The sequence below is a fragment of the Venturia canescens genome, chromosome 11, assembly GCF_019457755.1.
Source record: "Venturia canescens isolate UGA chromosome 11, ASM1945775v1, whole genome shotgun sequence".
Taxonomy (NCBI): Eukaryota; Metazoa; Arthropoda; class Insecta; order Hymenoptera; family Ichneumonidae; genus Venturia; species Venturia canescens.
This window is the reverse complement of record NC_057431.1, coordinates 5,678,629-5,698,889: the sequence shown is the minus strand read 5'-3', so window position 1 is coordinate 5,698,889 and position 20,261 is coordinate 5,678,629. Positions and strand designations below refer to the sequence as shown.

At 45.2% G+C, this 20,261-nt stretch overlaps 1 protein-coding gene across 1 annotated transcript; it reads left to right on the top strand.

The window, feature by feature from the left end:
* Positions 1-5,607: 5,607 nt before the first annotated feature.
* On the top strand, positions 5,608-19,055 carry exex (extra-extra). The gene is made up of 4 exons (XM_043431725.1): positions 5,608-7,014; positions 7,132-7,467; positions 15,815-15,978; positions 18,520-19,055. The coding sequence occupies exons 1-4, from the start codon at positions 5,718-5,720 to the stop codon at positions 18,811-18,813; spliced, it is 2,091 nt and encodes a 696-aa protein (XP_043287660.1). The 5' UTR covers positions 5,608-5,717; the 3' UTR covers positions 18,814-19,055.
* The last annotated feature ends 1,206 nt before the right edge of the window (positions 19,056-20,261 follow it).

Below are 20,261 nucleotides of genomic sequence, written 5' to 3'. Positions count from 1 at the left end.
GTTTGTGTCGTTATTACTCCTTAAACTCAAATAAGTATTCTTCTTTTTCCTTCCCCAAGTGATTTTCACCGGTATCAAGGCTTTCTCAAGACATCATTGATGTCTAAAAACATTATATTTTCTTATTCACGTTTTTGGTTCTTTAAATTTGGGAGGATCCTATTTTCAGAGATTTACTCACCATACGAAGAAAGAGAGAATGGGGACAAAGAGGAGAAGGAGAATTTTTGGAAGTTCCTCACTTTCGGACATGATATAAGAAAATGCCTTAAATTTAGAAAAAGGTTCTTTTCGTAGATTGGTAGAAAGTACGTTGATGGAAAGATTAGCTTAGATTGAGATAAATAACACCAGCATCAATTGAATAACGACAAAACTGTTAACAAACAACAAAATTTTATAAAAAATAACAAAACTGTACAACAAATGTAAAATCGGCTGTATGCCAAAGGACATGGCCTAGCGCATTAATAAGCTCTATTCTATTTTATAACCCTTTAAAAAATGTGATTTTCGTTAATTGTTTTCTCGACAAATAGACGCTAGATCCTATAACAAATCCGGGAATCGATGCACGCTGTATATTTCTAGCACATTTCCAAATTTCAACTCTCAAAGTGGGAATCCTCGATTTTCATTAAACTCGTGTGATCTTCCTTAAGAGTATGGATCAGTCGACTAAGCTCACTTGGAATTTTCGTAATCGAAATTCTTCGAGACAGTTTGGCCGATCGAAAAAAGGTTCTGTCAGCCTACGCAGGACGACGGCAAAAATCGGTTGACAGAGCCTTCTTTTAAGGTAGTTGAGGCATTAGAATGAAAATGATGTCATCGCTTTTAAACCGATTGCATCTTATAAAGTGAAGTGTAAAAAAAAATCAGTTAAATTTTCAGACAGTTCAGGAGCGCCGTTGCTGAGAAAAATCAATAACAATTTGGGCCAAATAACATGTAACTTTATGTAAGTCAAGACACATTCAGTGATATCTTCGTTAAAAATGATGCTAAAAATATGAAATTTTTTGGACAATATGAGCAAGGCTTGCCGAATAATGTCAATTTTTTCAGATTTATTAGGAGATTTTCGGAGATTATATTTTAATAATAATCTGTTTCCCGTGCAGCTTTTTTGAGGCTGAGATCGTCAGCGTCCGTGTTTTCGACTGAGCTTTCACCAGTTTTTCGTCTTATTTTTCCCAACTTTCAAGTGTATGTAACATTGCCAAACTGTAAACTGGCCTAACTTTTGAAAGGTACAGGTCATAACTTTTGGGTAAAATAAATGATTGTACGGCCTCAACTTCCTTAAGGAAGTTGAAGCGATATATATATAGAACATCATACGAAAAATACATTAAATTTTATTATTCCAAAATAATGAATTGAAAATTTACGTGAATCTTCTTGAATTGCGCTTAATTATGGGTGAAAAATTTGAAGAGGTTACACCGCCTAGTAATCGAGATATTCAATGTCGAAAATGACAAGGAAAATGACATGGGCTCTTATGGAAGCTTTCAAAAAATTGCAAACTTCAACAATAAATATCTCAATTTCACGACAGTGAACCATCGGCATATCCCGCCAGAAGTTTAATACTGTCTTAAGCTTTCTGTTTAAAAAACTTAAATGTGCAAAGTTGGAAAATAGTTTTAACATAAGATACGCTTCAAGCTCCTTAAGAGTATGGATCAGTCGACTAACCTCACTTGGAATTTTCGAAATTGAAATTCTCTGACACAGTTTGACCGATTAAAAAAAGGCTCTGTCAGCCTACGCAGAACGATGGCAAAAATCGACTGACAGAGCCTTTTTTTAATCGGTTAAACTATGTCAAAGAATTTCGATTTCGAAATTTGCAGCTGTCTCTCTCGCACTCACGGTTGCGATATACCGACTGATCCATCCTCTTAATCGGTCAAACTGTGTCGGAGAATTTCGATTTCGAAATTTGCCAACTATCTCACTCGCACTCACGGTTGCGATATACCGACTGATCCATCCTCTTAATACCCACGTATAGAGTGAGCAAAGGCTGGAAAATGGTGCTTAGAGAATGGCGGGGAGGAGTCGGGGAGAATCTGCAATTACCGAGTGAAAATGGCGGGGTTGAGGATAGAAGGAGTCTTGTGACTTGAGAACAGAGCGTTAGAAACGGCGTCATTGATCCAAATAAGTGAATGAATCGTAAGTAGATTTCGTCATCAACGCCCGAGCCTGAGAGTAGGAGCGAAACTGGTGAAACAATGGTAAAGAAAAACCGAGTCAAAATCGTCGCCGTAGATTTGGAAAGTGAAGATAAAATGGGAGCGAGATGTATCATCGATTAAATATAAACGTTCGACTAGCAGGCTCAGCGATATCAATTCGATAAGGCGTTGCTCGTATCTCCGATAATTAAAACGTTATTGGCAAAGATTTAACGATTTAACGATGAGCGGGCGAGGTGTGCGTTCGTTTCCTTCTTTTTTTTAAATTTATCTGAAAAGGTAGGATCGGTGCCTTAATCTGATAATCGCGGGGCCTGTATGCTAGCGATCGCTTGTTGCGAATAGCGCTGACGAATCCTCTGGATTAAGCGATATCTGTGAGCCTCTTTATTCGAGGGTGTTGGTGATGCGATTGAGCGATCAAAAGTCCTCGATTCGTACGTGGCTTATCGTTCAAACTCTCGAATCCGAAACATCAAATAAAAAAAAAAAATAAAATAAAAAAATAAAAAAAAAAATAAAACAACAACAATAACGCTCGCTGAGGGAGATAACAAAATTGCACTCGTTATTTGGTCCCATCGATCTTCCTGGTTCGTTCCGGAACGTTGAAGAGAAACTTTGGGAGCTAAATTCCTCACGTCCACTTGAAAATTTCCTTCCATAAACATACTCTAATGCCAGGTTTATTGAGATGAATAAACGAGGAAGTTAATGGAAGCCGGTCCGTGGCTGGAGGCCCGAACAAACAAGTGCGAGGCCTCGGGCCTCCTGGAAGGGCAATCAATGCTATCAACACTGGGCCAACAAAAGGAGAGGTAGCCGCGTGTCGGGTAGGTATAGAAATGCATATGTATGTACACAAGCACCGAGCAGGAGGGACGAGCTTAGGTAACGCGAGGCTAATCGTCCTCAACCACGAGAGGATCGATCAATCATTTTTTCGGACGTGTTGCCGCGCGATACGGGACCCGGGGCTCACACCTTGAGCCGCTGTTTCATCAAGACTGGTCGGACGCGGAGCCGAGAATCCGGGGAGTCCGGATTGTCGAAGAATGGAAAAACTTGAGAAATTCTGCGTAGAAGATCGCGAAGCGACGAAACGGATGTCATCAAGCGATGGGCAGGGGCCTGATGGTGGTGGATCTGCATCGGGGCTGGCGAGTCGACCCGCTGACCAGGGATGGTCCAAGAGCGGAGGATCATAGTGGACAGTTCACGCGAATTTTTTTATTCTTTTTTTTCGCTCCCAACGTTAAGGACGTATAAACACTAGGCTCCATTTCGTACGGCACTCTAATTTTTTTGTATATTATAGTCCAAGCTTAAAACTTAATCTCTGTGAAATTTCAAGGCCTCTTAAGGACTGTTTAATCGAAATATTTTTAGTCAAAAGAACACAATTTTACGTGTCGAGCCACAATTACTTCGAAGCGTGTATAACTCAAAATTTCATTTATTTTTATATCAGATGTTAATCATAAAAAAATGTCTATTATATGCATTGAACCCTGAGGATTTTAAAGGTTCGTTGAAAAAAGGCAACGGACATCTGAATTAGAAATATAAAGTTAGACGACAAAAGTGCTCACGGAACCTCAGGATTTCGTAACCCCGTGAAAGTTGTGGCAACGTCGCACAACCTATAAATGTAAACATTTGTACAATGCTCTATACGGAATATTTTTTCTCGTTATGGTAAGCTCTAACCTCAGCTGTCAACTGACTACGTCCGATGTTGTCAGACGTAAACTTTTCACACTGCACTACCGAGTCGTGTTAATAACTATGCATAAAATCCTTTTTCTAATGAAATTAACTTAAATATTATTTACCATTAAAAATCATTACAAGATTTCTTAATAATATTGTCCTCTATATTATTGCCCGTGGTAATTTCTTTGAAAAAATATGCTCAAAGACGGTCCATTGACTAGTACAAACCGCTTTTATACATCCTTAAAGACTGAAAAACGAGAATAAGAAAATAAAATGTTTTTAGACATCAATGATGTGTTTTTAGACATCAATGTTACTCGTTGACCTCAATCATATTTGAGGTCAACGAGTAACAACGACACAAACGGTGGAAGAGGTTTGACAACCCCGTGAGCCAGCTGCTTTAAAATATAGATATGCAAACGCATACAAATAGAAAATGGCTGTCATAATATTAAAAAAAGGGGGAGAAAAATAAAAAATACGTCAACTTAGAATATTCTCTGAAATACTATAGTTAATTAATTATTAGAGAAAGAAATTTTGAAAATTTTCGAAAACAATTGGAAACGCTGTCGCTCCGGTAAATTTTGTCTCTGGCAGCAACTCGTCGCATAACATAAAAAATGTACTTGTCTCAGCGAGTCGCTGCCGCGACTCTAGATTGATCGATCTCAACAACCAAGTTACACATAATTTTAATAATAGCGAGAGAATACATTTGAATAGTTTCTTTGATCATGAAAAGAGGAAAAAGTTTAGTTGCTCTTTTGAATCCCAATTAACGCATGATCTTCCTTAACGGAAGCGAAATATCGGCGTTACTGATGGGATGCGGGATACGGGGAGGGCGAGGAGCCGGGGGAGAGAAATAGTGTGTTATGTAGCAATAATAGGAAAAGAGAGCTCTTCGGTAGGATGTCGCGAGAATCTCTTATCTCACTTGGGTAAGTTGTCGGGAGTAGGAGAGAGTGAGGATTGGCCTCTCGATCTAACCCCCCCGATTTGCGCATCGGAGGCTGCGGCGGCGGAAGTACGAGGGGGTAGTTGATGAGGCGAGGGGTTGCGCTCTCGACGCGGTGGATATGGTGCACGGATTGCTAGAGGGCGGGGCTCCGTCCTGGTCTGGGTAACGGTGGGGCTTCGTTGAAATTCGACTGGGGCGGGGCACCCCCGATTTAATCGGCTATCGCTGCATCTCCCTCGCGCTCCTGGTGTATCTCTCCGGCGTGCTTTTCGCCGGAGAGAGGGCAAACGATTTAGGGTTATAGAGAGGAAGAGAGAAACGGAGAGAGGCGGAGAGGGGAAGGCGGCTTGGACGGGTGGACACGCGACTCGAGCGGGAGATCGTCGGGGACACAGGCCGCTTCACAATTTCCACTTTGCTAAGCGACACCGATCTAATCACTATCTCAGTCTCTCGGTTCCGCGTTACTACTAAAACAGCCAGATTCGTGAGTGTTGGTGCGGGTGCTTGTGTGTTGGTGCGCGAGTGTGTACGTGTCACTGTTACCACGAGCGTCATCATCGTCGCCAGTCAGCAATCTTCGTGTCCCGCTGTCGAAAACAAATGGTGTGTCTAATGTGGGACTAGTAATCGGGTGAGGATCCGGTGGTAAAGAGCAGCGTTGCGATTATCTCGTAGCGTCGTTGGAGCCAGTAATCCGGGGGTCTCGAATCCGGAGGAACGATATAAAGGGTCGTTAGGTTCTGAGGATGACTGGCCGAGAGGACAAGTCCAAGCTGCCTGGTTAGGGCACCCTTTCGCCCGGCTCGACTCAGCTTAGGATGGCAGCGATGCGCTACAACTCGCAACTGTCTACGGAGGAGCTGCATCAACGTGGATCGCGACTGGGCTTCGGTCTTCAGCATCAGTCACAACACTCGGAGAGAATTCGTCACGAGGAAGTGAAGAGTGGCATATCGCGGGATCAGGAAACAACCTCGTCGCTCAGCCCGAGTGGTGAAAGTGTTATACGCGCGGAAGCAACGAACCAGGAGAGCTGCTTCGAGGAGAGCGAGGAGAGGGCTGACGGTGCGGTGCATCACCGGGAAGAAGATCTTGGAGAACGTGAGAAGAGAGTGAGTCTCGTTAACGTCGAGGAGATGTTGAGAGCGGAGATGAATCGTTGCCGGGAGGAGGAAAGCTCCAAGAGCCGCTACGTCGGGGCGTCGTTGTCACCTGGTGAAATGGAGAGAACGGAGCTCGTCTCGCGGCAATCGCCGTTGAGGTCCATCGGCAAAACGTCATTTTGCATCGACGCTCTTCTGGGAAGGCCAGTCGGTGGATACGTCGGTAACATTTCAATCGGCAACGCGGCTCGGGGGAACGACGGCCCACGGGAGCGTCGGATCCGCTCCGGTGAAGAAGTCCATTTCAACGGTAAGTCGGTTGTTAAGCGTTTTGGAAGGGAGAGAAGGAAGCTGCAGCACGAGGACGAGGAGGACGAGGATTTGACCAACTACGAGGATGACGAAGACGAGGAGAACGAGGAAGGGACGGACTCCCGGGGCTTCCGGCGGCGAACCAAGGCCCTCTATTACTCCGAGTCGGAGAGAACCTACCGCAGGTCTTACAGGGAGGATGACCAAACCCAACAGCATCGCTCTTACGAAAGCGAGGCTGGCGGTAATCGTGTTCCCGGTGGTTTGTCAGACCCGAGAGTTTCGCCGCCGCCTCTGGGGCCGTGTCAGCCGATCCATCCTCAGACGCACCCCTCCCCGTCCACGTACCAACGCGAGGAGCTTCCTCACATGAGGTATCTCGGCGGACGCTACAGAAGCGAGGGAGAAACGCGAGGCTCGAGTAACCGCGACGACGAGGACGATCCCGAGGGGATGGTAGACGTTGACGTCGACGTCGACGTCGACGTCGACGTGGAGATGGACGCGGGAGCTTTAGGACCGAGCGACGCGCGACGGAACTCCCGGATGCTGGACAACGGCAGGGAAATAAACAGCGCCAGTCCCGAGAGCAATCATCGGGGAAGCGCTAGTCCAGTTTCGAGTCCGCCGATATCACCAGGTTCGGAGGATCATCAACATGCGATGGGAATCGGTTGCAACGGGATGCCACCCGCTGCCGGTAATTCTATCGCAGCAACCGCGATGGCACTCGCCAGCGTGAATGCTCAGCAGCAGCAGCAGCACCCTCAACATCCGTCCATTCACATAACAAGTGGCAATTACGTGGGTCCGTTAGGCGGACCCATGAGCGCGGCAACGACTACGGCGGTTTTGCGTCAAAATCAGAGCCTGCTGCTCCACCCGGGAGCGGGAGCGGCTCTCATGCACCCTGGAAGTTTGTACTACCACCCTGGTGCCGCAGGTGCAGGAGGTGCAGGCGGCGGTAGCGCCTTTCACTCGATACACAAGGAAGGCCAAGGCGCCGGTGTCGGGCATCCGCAACCAGGAGCAACCTCCGGTGTGCATCCCCAGCAAGCCCAGCAACAGCAGCATCACCACATACATCCGTTGCAGTTGGAATGGTTAGCAAGAACGGGAATGCTCTACCCAAGATTGCCGGCTGATTTGGCAGGTGAGTGCGATCCGTTATTGTTATCAAGAAGCGTCGATCGCTGAAAGCTAATCCCGCGATAACTGGAATCGATTGATCTTCCTGGAGGCGATTGCTCACACACGCGGACCTGGCGTGAGGACATTTCGTTAATTTGAGTACAAATTGAGGTCGCGATAAGCTTCGAAACGCTCAAATCCACCGCGCGAGATATCGATCTTTACACGTTATAAATCGTTCCATTAATGCCAGGGTAATTGGGTTCGAAATAGCTCTCCACGAGAATAATAATACCGATAGCAGGCTATCGGCTTCGGGGATCAATAACGAGGAATCGTATCGCGGATTATGCTTCGACTGATAGGAAATACATGACGACGCACGTCGATTCTCATTCCGCGAAGATGTCGCATACCGTTTGTTTTTTTTTTTTTTTGGAGACGCAATAGTCACACCGTCAGAGGCTTCGGAGTCAATATTCAAAGGTAAACTCTCCAGTGGCACGAACCAGATAAGATTATGGCTCTCCGAGTTCCTTCGTCGAAGGGCCCATCGCTTTCCAGCCACTTGAATCCCCCCCCTCGAGCCTGAAAAGTGAGGCGTGCGTTACCCCGTATTGTGTTAGCTCTTGACAGCTATTAGTGGCTATTAGAAAGAGAAACAAAGTGGCTCGTTCTGCGATAAGTAAGAGGGAAGAGGTAGGAAAAAGGCAGATTGTTGCGGGCGAGCGGATCATCAGCGGGCAGATAGGAAGAGCCTGACGCTCGTGTTGACATGCTTAATGCACCTAATGTTACAGTCTGTTCGGAAGCGTGTTGGGTAGCAATCCTTTTTTTCTCTCTCTCTCTCTCTCTGCCCCGCGTCGAGGCGAGGCGCCGAGTACTTTTTAACTCCCTTATCATTCGTGATCGCGTAATCTGTTGGGCTGGAGATAAGGCGCGGGGGTAGAAGTGGCGTGGGAAGCGTATGGCAATTTGGGAAACGAACGAAAGCTTGGGAGACAAAGAGAGCCTGGAAATGGAGCGTCCGGAGGCTGATGGGGGTGATTGAAGGACGTTGCTGGCTTTGAAAAAAAATGCGTGTGCATGGGTTTTGCGAGGGTTTTGTCAGTCCAATCAGTCGAGAGATTTGATAGTACAAATTGGCGGATGGATCGCGGAAAAACGAAGGGGTATGTGTGCGGGAGTGGTAGCAGGATTCCCAACAACGTTAAATGCAGCCAGAAGCGGTGCAGGAAGAGCCAAGCTTTTGTGTTTCTCTCACTCGCGTTCGGCCTGTCAGATGATCCTGATTGGTAGTTGCTGATCTATCCGCCGCGGTGATGCGAGTGAAAAAAGGAAGAAAAAAAGAGGTTACGCCATCAGCTTTCAGCTGCCCCCACGTTTTTAAACCTCGACAACCTGGCGGACCACCACCACCACCGACTCATCCACCTCCAGCAGGGACACGCTGCCTCCGGGGGTCCACTGCATTGCGTCACAGGCGGCCTGTGACTACTGCGATGTAAAAAAATAAACGAGCATAAACAAAACAATAGGAGTTTTGCGTGTGCCAGCAGACCGCGGTAGCCGCCATCACTGGCTTATAAATAACGATCCTGTAGCTTCGCTATTTTTTGTTTCTCTTCTTCTCGTTATTGTTTTTCCACCTTTATGGCGCGGGGGCATATATTTCGAGGTAGAATTGAACACGACGATCCGCGGGCTGTCGAACGAGATGCGACGATAGATGGGACAGCATGTTTCATCTATTTTCGAATGGTCGCACCGTTCCATGTGTATATCGATCGCCGATAACAGCCCCCGCTCATTCTCTCCTCGTTTCTGACACGTTTTCGATGTATCGAAATTTAACAACCTCCCCTCGCCCGAGCCCCCTTAAATGGGCACGAGAGAGCGAGCTCTCGGTTCGACAACTTCCGTGTTGCTTGTGTACAAAACACCTGCCTCGAAGGTCTATCGTGCACGAGGGTATACACGAGTTTGCCTGTCGAAAAAGCTGCGTCCGCTTCAAAGCTTTTGTTTCATTGATGTCCGACGACCTTCGCTATCGTCGGGATCGTCAGACACGGGGATGGAACAAGACTTTCCTTTATTTTTGTGAATCTTGGCGAACGCCGTTGAAGAAACGGATACATTTGTTCATCTCGTTTCATCCTGGCTCGTTTAAATATTATTTTATTAAGTAAAGCCTTAATATTTGAATGTTCGGTTATAACTATACGCAATTACTTGGGTCCCGCTGCTAATGGCGAGTCCATAACGACATGGCGCTCGCGATTCATCGTGAACAAAGAATATCGTGTTTAGTTATCCTCGTTTTCGATCTTCCTGCTGTTCTATCGCTTTTTTTCTCGTTTTTTTTTTTTAATTCTTTTTTTTCGAAGAGAATAAGGCTGGCTGGATACAGCGAAGGGAGGAAAAAGAGGGAGAGACAAAAAACGGGGTAGAAGAGGTGCGGGAAAAGTCGCGAGGCGTACACGGATGTGATAGGAAGTCGGAGCCTCCCCGACTCGACTGCCAATGGACCTGGGGGCTGCTTCTCTGCCCGGGGTATACGAACGGATGATTTAATTAGTTAATTGTGCGTCATTCATCCGTCTATTCATCCCCTGTGGACTGTATTTTTTTTATTCTCCTTTTTCCGCACGAGATGGGACGATGAATCGTGAATTCTGAGCGTTGCCGTGGCAACCTGCATGGCTGCCAATCCGTGCACGATTTTGCCTAAAAATCGGCCGTCGACGAAGATTTTCAATTTTATCAAAGGACGATAGTAAACTTTTGGAAATCATGAAAAATTCCAGCACACCGGCTAGCCCCATTAACCCTCTCGGAGCGTATGTTGCTTCTTCTACGCAACACGCGCTTCCAGGCCCAATAAAACTGCATCGGTCAGTAAAGTCGGGGTTCTAACTGCCTATTTCCATCAAGCAAGGTTAGATTGCACCATAGACACTCCTAAACCAAGAGATAAACTGCTTTAACCCATCGAAATATCAATATGAAGCCGGCGTTTCATGTTGAGTTGGCGTTGTGTAAAAACGTGCTTCAGTTATCGCAAAAGAAAAATGAGTACACATTTTTTTTCGTACTCCAAACGTTATTTCCTTTGAAAGGGAAGCTAATATGATGTATTTAAGGTATTCGGTGCTGGATTCATTTGTAAATTTTTCTGATTTTGCTCCCCAAGGTGCTGCGCGCAGCGAACATTCTAAAATTCATATTTCCCAACAAAAAAACTGAAATGTCACAATGGATTCGGAAACTAGAAAGTATTTTGAGATAAAATTATGAAGGGAATCATTTTCCGTCAACGCGAAATGGGTCTCGGTCTGAGAGGGTTGAGTGATCTTGGAAAATTGACGTTTTGTTGCGTGACGTCAATTCGAAGTAGTAAAACTATGAGAAGCTCATTTTTAAGCACACACACCAGGAAATCGGACCGCCGATCGACGAGCTCAAACTTTTCTGTTTAATACTTGGCTTCGAGACGCTGCTGCTGCTGCCTCCCTAAATGACATAACGAACCTCTGACAGCCTCTAACGATGAACAAACGTTCGGAATGCTTGATTGCAGATCGAGACATCAATGGAAGGTGGAATGAAAAAGGGAAAATGAAGCTTTCATTTTATTCGAATGCGTCAGGAGTAGCTGGCTCGATGTGTCGTGTAGGTAAATCCGTTAGTGTAGGTAGGTGGTTAATGGTGTTTCTGAATTAGCTGGTAGTAGCAGCAGTATCAGGAGCAGTCGCAGCATCAGCTAGTTTGGCCGTCCGCAAGCAAACAGATCTTGGTTAGCCGATGTGTAACGTTGAACGTTTCGCGAAACCGTCGAACCACCCCATTCGCCGAGGCCGCTTCCCAGCAGCACGATCCGCCTAAATACATACGCACAGTGAACGCGTGTGTCATGTGTGGATTGTATGAGATGGGAAATAGTGTGGGTGCAACCGATAGCAGAGGCATCATTGTCCACACAAAACACATTATACAGAGGCGGCTGGTTATTCCTGCAGTAACAATAATGGCATTATCCGTTGGCTGGTTCGAAGCGTACTAATGCAATAACCACGATGACCACGACCATCAATATCCCTGACCTGCTTATAATGTCCAATTATAAACAAAACGTATTTACGTTTTAACGGGATAACCATGAGATTGCAGAAGAGCAACTGTCGCCCTAAAAATAGTGGGCGAGCTACCAGTTGGCTCATAGAATCAATGATTCGGATGAGACCCAAGCCTGGGAGTGAGGCTACGACGCAACTCTCACCAGGAGCCATAAAGCCTCGTGTCGAAGCCCGAGAAAAAAGCTCGCCAGCGAGACCTGAATACAGAGAGGATGGAAGATAAGTGCGAAGAGTGTTTGAGACGATGGCTTTTACGATGTGATTTGTGGTGTACCCGGGGATCCGAGAGTTTCGGATTAAATTCGGCAGTTACGGGGTTAAGGAAAATAGGACGATAAAAGTTGGAGTTGTTGGGCTTGCTTTTGAAGCGAAGGGGTTTTATGTGCGAGAGAACACTCGCCGGGGAGGATATCGCGTAGCGTGCCGGAGGAGCAAGGATCCAGAAAAATTAGAGATGATCAGCGGGGGCGTCGTGTTCTCTGGAAGCCCGGCCATCTCCTCGAACAAGTGTCTAGAAAGCGTTTTCAACCCTTCATCCCCGCACACAGAAGCAGCGAGTATAGACGATGCGATCGTCTTCTATTCCGGGGATAAGCTTCGCCTAAGGGGCCATCCGGATAATGGAAAGGCGGGGCGTAACTGCGCCGGGGTGCTCGATATACAGGGCGGAGCTTGCTTTTCTCGAGCCCCCGCAGAATGCGGCAAGTGCTCGCCGCGCTAAAGACCGACCGAGACACGTAGGCGCTCGGAATATTTGCAAAAGTATCAGCTTCCTTGGAGCGCCACATTTTTAAGACTTTTTAACGACTTTGCCCCGACACTCTCGAGCTGACGCCGACCGGCTTCCAACCGGAGCGAGGCGAACCTCTGGAGAACGCGATGGACCAACAACCATCAAAATTCTCACTGGCAATGATCCGCACTCGCAGGAGCACAGACATCCGGGGAACAATTAAACGACTCCCCTCCAATTAGCAATTCTAAATCGAACTGCTGGTAATTGCCGGTGATTAGAGCGACTGCATAAACCGTAGGAATAAGGATCGGGGACGCGCTCATTGGCCTATCCACAGTCCACACGATAAACCAGATAAGTGTGCCCCGATTTTATCCACCCGAGCTAGATTCACCGACCAGCAAGTTCCTCTCGCTCACCCCTTGTTTACCAACATCTGTCACAGAGCGTTTGTTGCACGGACGCGTGGCCCAGGCCTGCACAGTTATCCCGAAGACCCGCTCGTCTAGGGTTTTCCAATTGGAAAAACACCGAGCGTCGCAAGCGGACACGCGGTTCCGTTGATTATTCATATTTCTGAGTTGCCCCATAGGAATTAATATTCCAAGTTACCAATGAGTGCTTCGCCTCAAAGTGATATCATAAATTTTAATGCTGCACGTAACTTGGATGGAATCTTTTTCAATTCACTCGGTTATTTCTCCGTCAGAATGAAATTAGGACGATGTTTTAATTTTTATTCACGGCTTGAAATCATTTTCATTATTGCGCTGTTTGAGAATTTTTGTTTACATTTTTTGCGGTATAATGCGAAAACGGATGATCATCGATGTACTTGTCCGAATTTTTTTTCCCCCTGGGAATTTTTATGGTTTTATTCACATCCGAATAGAAGCAAAGATTGCAGGCGACTTGGAAACTAACTCGTTGCCCATCGACGCTACTATATTGACAGTGCTTCTTGCCAACTCGCCATTTGGCGAGGCATTTTTTTACTCGCGATACGAGAAGACCACCCGCGAGGTTGTTGATATTTTATTAGCGCCCCACTTGGCCTCCCCCTTTTATCCGCGCTAATGTGCGCAGATTGAAAAATATATTCGAGCAATAAATATAAATCAGCCGCACCACTCGGAGGGCTAAATTAGCAACATGGATATTATTATGTATTGGTGAAGATCGTCGGCCCAGGGTGCGGGACGCCTGCACAGGGGTGTCGTCCTCGCCTCGACCATTCGCGACAATGCAGAATGCAGAGACCGGCCGAACGATTACGAACGGCGATGGGGAGACCTCGAATTGGGTGCCCATATGGCCTGCACCACGGGGGTTAACCATCAGCTCGATCTCGACGACAAATAGCCCGCTAAACGTGTTGCAATCCAAAATAATAACAAGTCCAATAATGCCAGCTATTCAATGAAACCTGCTCGTACCAATCCGGCATGCATGGATCAGAATAACTATTATTATTCCATAAGCAGGGGCGCCCCGTCAACGAGACATCACTCCAAACTTTGTTTATCATCCCTTTTTTTCAACGAATCCATCATATTTTGGTCAAAGGATAGAATAAACTGGAGTATACGGTTGGTCGATACGAACTTAAAAGTAGCTAAACTGCGTTTTTTTTTTATTTCATAATTTTGTGTTTCTGGAAGCTTTGAAACCTTATAATTTATTGAATTAATGGAAAATGTCAGCCTCCCTCGATGGAACATCATCGGTGATGGTGAAGCAGCCCGTACGAAAAAACGCTGCATCAGTTTTCGGAAAAGTAACGAAACTGCACAATTACCAAAATTTTGGCTCCTTTTCAATCGAAAAGGTCTGCACCGATAGACGAAGCTTCCACGAGATGGAGAATCATGGTTCAAGTAGTTTGTGGTTTCACTTGAATATTTTCTTCTTTTCAAAAATCACGAAGAAAAAAGTTTCCATATTTGTCCACAATGTTGGCATTTCAAATAAAAAATGAAAAATTATGTCACCGAATGTCGATGAGATCACGGACACGGATAAATCGACGTTGGAGTTTGCCACCCCAAACAGTATTTCCTCTCCCCGAAAATTGAATTCCAACCAGTTACTAAAAATTCTTTCACAAAACAAGCTAATTAGGAGATGAATTAATTTTCAGTATCTGGATCGATGGTGTAAGATTATTCGGGGGATGTAGAGATGAAAGGGCATGACGCTTAGAAGTGATGATTGGTGGATTGAATCGCAGCCAATTTGGCACGCCATGTGTACAAACACGGACAGGCGGTGGGCCACTTGCGCTTTGGTTATACAGTTAAAACCAATGAGGCATGTTATAATGCATATATAGGAATAAAAGTATGAGTTTGTGCGGAGGAAAAGACGCGTCAACAAACGGGAATGAGATGGCGAAGAGAGAGAGAGAGAGAGAGAGAGCGCGAGGGTTGCGTCAGAAGATTTGGATGGTCGAGGAGAGAACGAGGGGGGCAAATTTGAACGCTGGTGTTTGGGGCTGAATGTTTTGGGTGGTGGCATCGGACAAGGAACGAGTGACGAGAGTCATTCGCAGTGCTAATTGTAGGGGCGTCGGGTGCTTATGGTCCTTCCTCTCTCTGTCCTGCTCTCGCCCAGGCAATCGACTATTCAAGTCGACCCCAACCTTCCTGGGAGAGATCACCGACGCGCAGCGGTCCTTTAGCCTCGAATTTCCCCTATTATGCGACGGGGAGAATCGCTCCCTGCGTTCGAGCACATCTATCCGTAACCCACAGGGATTTACGCGAGCGATAATTACATTAGCATCCAATGATTTTTATTGGATCATCCGGGGGAATGTGCTCGCTCTTTCTACACATCCTCGAATCCGGTCGAGTCAACGTAACTGTACTGATCAAATGCATCAATAATATTTATAAGGAATATCCATTAAAATATGCGCTAAATCGAGGACCCGATCGAGACTCCTACACAATTACGAAACGACTCCACAAAAATAAGCCGAGGAAATAAACCAATTGTAGGAGCTTTGTATAATTTTGCCGTTCTCAAGCGAATGGCCAATTGCACGTAACAATGATTCGTCGAAAACAAAATCGACGAAGCTTGTACGTCGGTAACTCACTTTTTCCTTGACGGATAAGTGGATAATAAATAAATTGATTGATAACGAATAATCAATCATTTTTAACAATCTTTTTCGACTATTCTTACTACTGCATCCGAAATGAATATTCTACAAATAACTGTTTTTAAATAACAGTAAAGTAAAAGTGCATGAGAATTGATTGGCGAAATCTCAGCTCAGGTTATCGAACATTTAATGAAGAATTAAAACTTCAGAAGTCGTAAAATTCATTCAATTCAGTCAAATTCTGATGATCGGTTTTAAAAAAATTTCGGGTATGAATCAAAGAATATTCTGCGTTGATCCAAAGGGAAATTCAGCCATTTGTGACGGAAATCCTGCCATCGATTTTGTCACGGTTTATTAAAACTTTATCGTCGTTTGATTAAAGGTTGCGCAGCCCAGCACGCACTGCTTGGAAAAACAAGACGGCCGAGAACCGCTTTCACGTCTCAACAGCTGCTGGAGCTCGAGAAACAGTTTCGTCAAAACAAGTATCTAAGCAGACCGAAGAGATTCGAAGTGGCAACTTCGCTGATGCTCACCGAAACTCAGGTAATTTACCAACCATTTATCTCCCGAATTAATAACCGTGAGGCGTGAACCTCTGAACTGAAGATCACCAGAAAAGTGCATAACTCGTGCACACCGACTCGCGTTAGAGACAAGAACGCTCGAGTGAAATCCCTGAATAATCTTCGTACCCCTCCGAATATCTCTGCGTCATACTTCAACAACTTAAACATAACTCTCGAAAGCTTATGCGAAAGGCATGACGGACTGCTCCGCAAATACAGATAAAGTCTGATTTATCACACGTAAAATGTCGATGCTTTATAAAGTTTTTTCCAAGTTTTTTGAAACTCTGCAGTGCACTCATTCTGACCAGTAATTCCGTAGGAAAACTGCAAATACATTTTTTCTTCTCATTCTTACATCTTCGTGCGCTGAGACGTGGGACTTTGAATTGTTTGGACTACATTCAAGAAAACTAGAAAATACTCGAATCCTAGTCGATGAACGACTTGAAAAATCTGCAAGGGAAGAAAAAATTCGCAATAATCGACCACAATCTTGCAGAAAAAAATAAAGAAAATTTGAAAAATGGCACATTTGGGAGGGAACCCAGAGACCAATCGAGTGAGCCACTAACGGAGTCTCGATTCGAAATTTAAAAAATGTTAAGTTGAGGTCGTACAGTCATTTTTTTACCCAAAAGTTATGACCTGTACCTTTCAAAAGTTAGGCCAGCTTACAATTTGGCAATGTTGCATATACACTTTGAGGAAGAGTCGGGAAAAAAAAGACGAACAACTAGTGAAAGCTCAGTCGAAAACACGGACGGTGACGATCCTAGCCTCAAAAAACTGCACGGAAAATAGATTATTATTAACATAATCTCAACAAATTTCCTAATAAATTTGAAAACAAGATGGTCAAGATGCACGATGCTCAAAGTTTACTCTATAAGGTGCTATATTTTTCATTTTGGCTTTCTCATAGAGGAAGCTTTCAGCATTGTTCTAAAAGCTTGAGAAAGCAATTTGTTACACTACATTTTTTTAAAGTAAAATATCAACTCGTTTATCGATTTTTAACTTTTCCAAATTAATTTCCAAAAATTAAAGCGGATTTTTCGAAAAACTCATATTTTCGTAAAATTCAAAAAATCATAAAATTTAAACCGCTCAACCGATATTTCCCAAATTCAATACCAACCTTCCTATTGTGATAATCTATCTATAAAAAAAAAATTAGTAACAAATCTTGAAATTTCCGGAAGTTGGAGCGTTGAAACCCTTTTTTTAAAAATTTCAAAACGTCGTATAGGATTCGTATTTTTTTTCAAATTCTTCAAAATTATCAGAGAATGAAGAGCTCGCTCAGATTGACATCTATGCAAAACGATAGCCCTGTATCTCAAATCGTTTTCGAGTTATAAGCGTTTGAATTTTGCAGTGACATTTTTTCTAGATATGATTTTTTGATGTTTTTGGATATTTTGAGCACTTTGACATTGAAAACTGAAAAAAAAAAAAAAAAAAAAAATTCATCGTCACATAGCTTCCTCTATGGGGAAGCAAAAATTGACATTATTCAGCGAGCCTTGCTCATGTTGCCCAAAAAATTTCATATTTTTAGCATAATTTTTAACGGATATCACCGAATGTGTTTCGACTTATTCCATAAGGTTACATGTTATTTGGTCCAAATTGTTATTGATTTTTCTCAGCAACGACGCTCCTAAACTGTCTAAAAATTAAACTGATTTTTTTTACACTTCACTTTCACTCAACTTCCTTAAACCTTTTCCGGGGTCTCCAAATGCCTGGATTTTCATTTCTATTAGAGTCATTGAAAGAGTCCGACGGCAAGAAATTCTCCGTGCGTTCAACGAGGCCGTTCGTTCGGAGGTAAAAAATGGGATAAAAACATAAAGATTTTGTGTCGATTGTTGGCGGGGGTTTACGAGAGCCGGATAGCTAGTGTGTGGGGGATTCATAAAATTTGTATTCGCACAAGCGAGAGAGCTTTAGCATTTTCGTTCCTCGAGAAGCGACGACGAAGGGTGGTTTCTACCGGAGGTACCGGTGCGTAATAGCGGAGGGAGAGCAGGCGGCGCGCGCGAGGTGAGATGAGTTATGGGGATGGGAGAACGTGTACGTACGTCAGAGAACCGGGTGGAAAAGAGATCGGGGCATTTTCCGCCCTGGACTAATACGGCGCGAACGGATTGTATAACTAAAACACACGAGAGTGTATGTCGACGAGAGAAAGAAAGGGAGGGGAGCAAAGGAGGGCGGAAAGTACGGTGAGCTCGCGTATGATATGTTGTCGGACAGATTTACATTCAACTCATGAAAAACGGGTAGAGCGCAGAGGGAAATCGAGACTCGCTAGCGGAGGTTCTTCTTGGTCTGTCCGCGTGTTTTTTTCTTCCCCATTTGGAGTGGTGGCTGACAAATTTATGGGGAGTCTGTCCGGCGCGAATATCACTCGTATTTTCCTCGAAATCTGAGTCCCTGGAGCGGGGATTCGATCAGGACGCAAAGCTTCCGTCCCGGCGTGTGAGTAACCAGGATGTTTTTTCCCCAGGTGAAGATCTGGTTCCAGAATCGTCGGATGAAATGGAAGAGGAGTAAAAAGGCCCAACAGGAAGCGAGGAGTTCGGGGAGCGCGAATGCCGCCAAGGGCGAAGACAGCGCCGGGGTTTCCGGAAGTCGACGGAGCACCGAACGGGATCAGTCGATGATTGAAAACGAGACACGAGGAGGGGCCAGCAACCCGGCGATCCTGAACGAGGAGTCCCGGGATACTTCACAAAACGACAATCCCAACAGGAGTATGAACGAACTGCAGGAACCTCTCTATCGCCCCTACGTCGTCTGAACGTTACTTCCGGCCGGAAATAATCCACCGTCGCGCCGGGACGTTGTAAATATTTAAAAACGGGTCGCGAGTCCGGGCACCCGGCCGCTCGAGGTCGGGGGATGACGTCGGAAACTCATCAACGCCGTCGACTCTGAAACTGTTTGTAAATATTATGTTAGATATATTGTAATTGGAGCTCTTGTGTTAACTTAGAAATTAAACAGTTACTACGAGACATAGAGGTATATGAAAAACACCGTGTATTGCAACAAGTTCCTATATAATAAAATATTTAATGAAAATATTGAATCGTTACCTCCCAGTCCGCCTCTGATCACAGGGGAAGAAAATTTCGTCTATCAATCCCGATTGCAAATGGACGGGGGTCACAGGAAACAAAAACTTCCAGGTCCAGTGATCCTCGGCTGGCAACGACTCGGAGTTCAAAGGTGAGGGCGAATCGCCCAGTCTCGGGTAGGTCCTCCTCGGGGTAAAGAGTCCAGCGATTGTCAGTTGGAATCTCAGAGTCGAGGCTTGAAAGCCATTTTCTTGAAATAACGAATTCAAACGTCGCTTTCTGATCCCTCGAATTAATGTGATTTCATTGAAATTTTTGCAGCTAAGAATTCAGTGGAATTTGAGGTTTTCGATCGTAAAACGATGGCTAGTGAAGTGGTTTTTCGAAATTATTCTAGTTTTTGTAATTCGGTGTCCATAAAGTCGGTCGGAGGACGACAGCGCGGCGCCGTTTTTCAGGAGGCCTTTTGACCTCGTTCGTGACACCCCTGTACAGCAGCGGATCAACGAAAATTTTGTGTTTTGTTCCAAAGTGGGAGAAAATACGTCACAGGACGGAGATTTTTGGTTTGTTTTTTCATCGGAACTGGCTCCGCGATCTCGGCGATGAAGGAAACTCGAGCAAGCAATTATCTCCGAAGTGGATTTTTCGCTCGAGAGATTTCGGTGTGGAATCGTTCGTTAGCGTCGCATATTTCGGTTCCGCTTTAGTGTCGAGGATGAGCGATGTATCGCTAGATCGAGGTAGGATTGGGGCGTATAACCGGGTGATTTGAGGTGGGGGGTGCGCGAGGAATACAGAGATAGCGAGCGTGGAAGGCCGCATCGGTATTTATGACATGCTAATTCCCCGTTAGAGATTCCGTCATGGCAACCCGACATTACGAATCGTTTCGAAGTGTCCCAGGAGCCGATGTCAAGCTCGCCAAAGAGCGTTTTCGTTCCCAAGTCCGAGCACCAAAATCTCAAAAAGAAAAAGCCAACCGCACGCAGCTCGAGTCTAAACGAAAAAAACGGACTTTATGTACCAAGAAAATGCTGAAGCGAAGCTTGCACGAGGACAAAACTGTTCCGTGTACGAGAGTCGCCAGGGATGGCGAGCAGGAGAGAAACAAAGCTGAGCGATGGCTCCGGAATAATTTTTTTCTCCAACGATCCGCGATGGCTTA

Bases quoted from the DNA above. Each gene is read 5' to 3' on its own strand.
- exex (XM_043431725.1), top strand. From the start codon at position 5,718: ATGGCAGCGATGCGCTACAACTCGCAACTGTCTACGGAGGAGCTGCAT. The intron at 7,468-15,814 runs GTGAGTGCGATC...GTTTGATTAAAG, and splicing joins ATTGCCGGCTGATTTGGCAG to GTTGCGCAGCCCAGCACGCA. The intron at 15,979-18,519 runs GTAATTTACCAA...TTTTTTCCCCAG, and splicing joins TGATGCTCACCGAAACTCAG to GTGAAGATCTGGTTCCAGAA.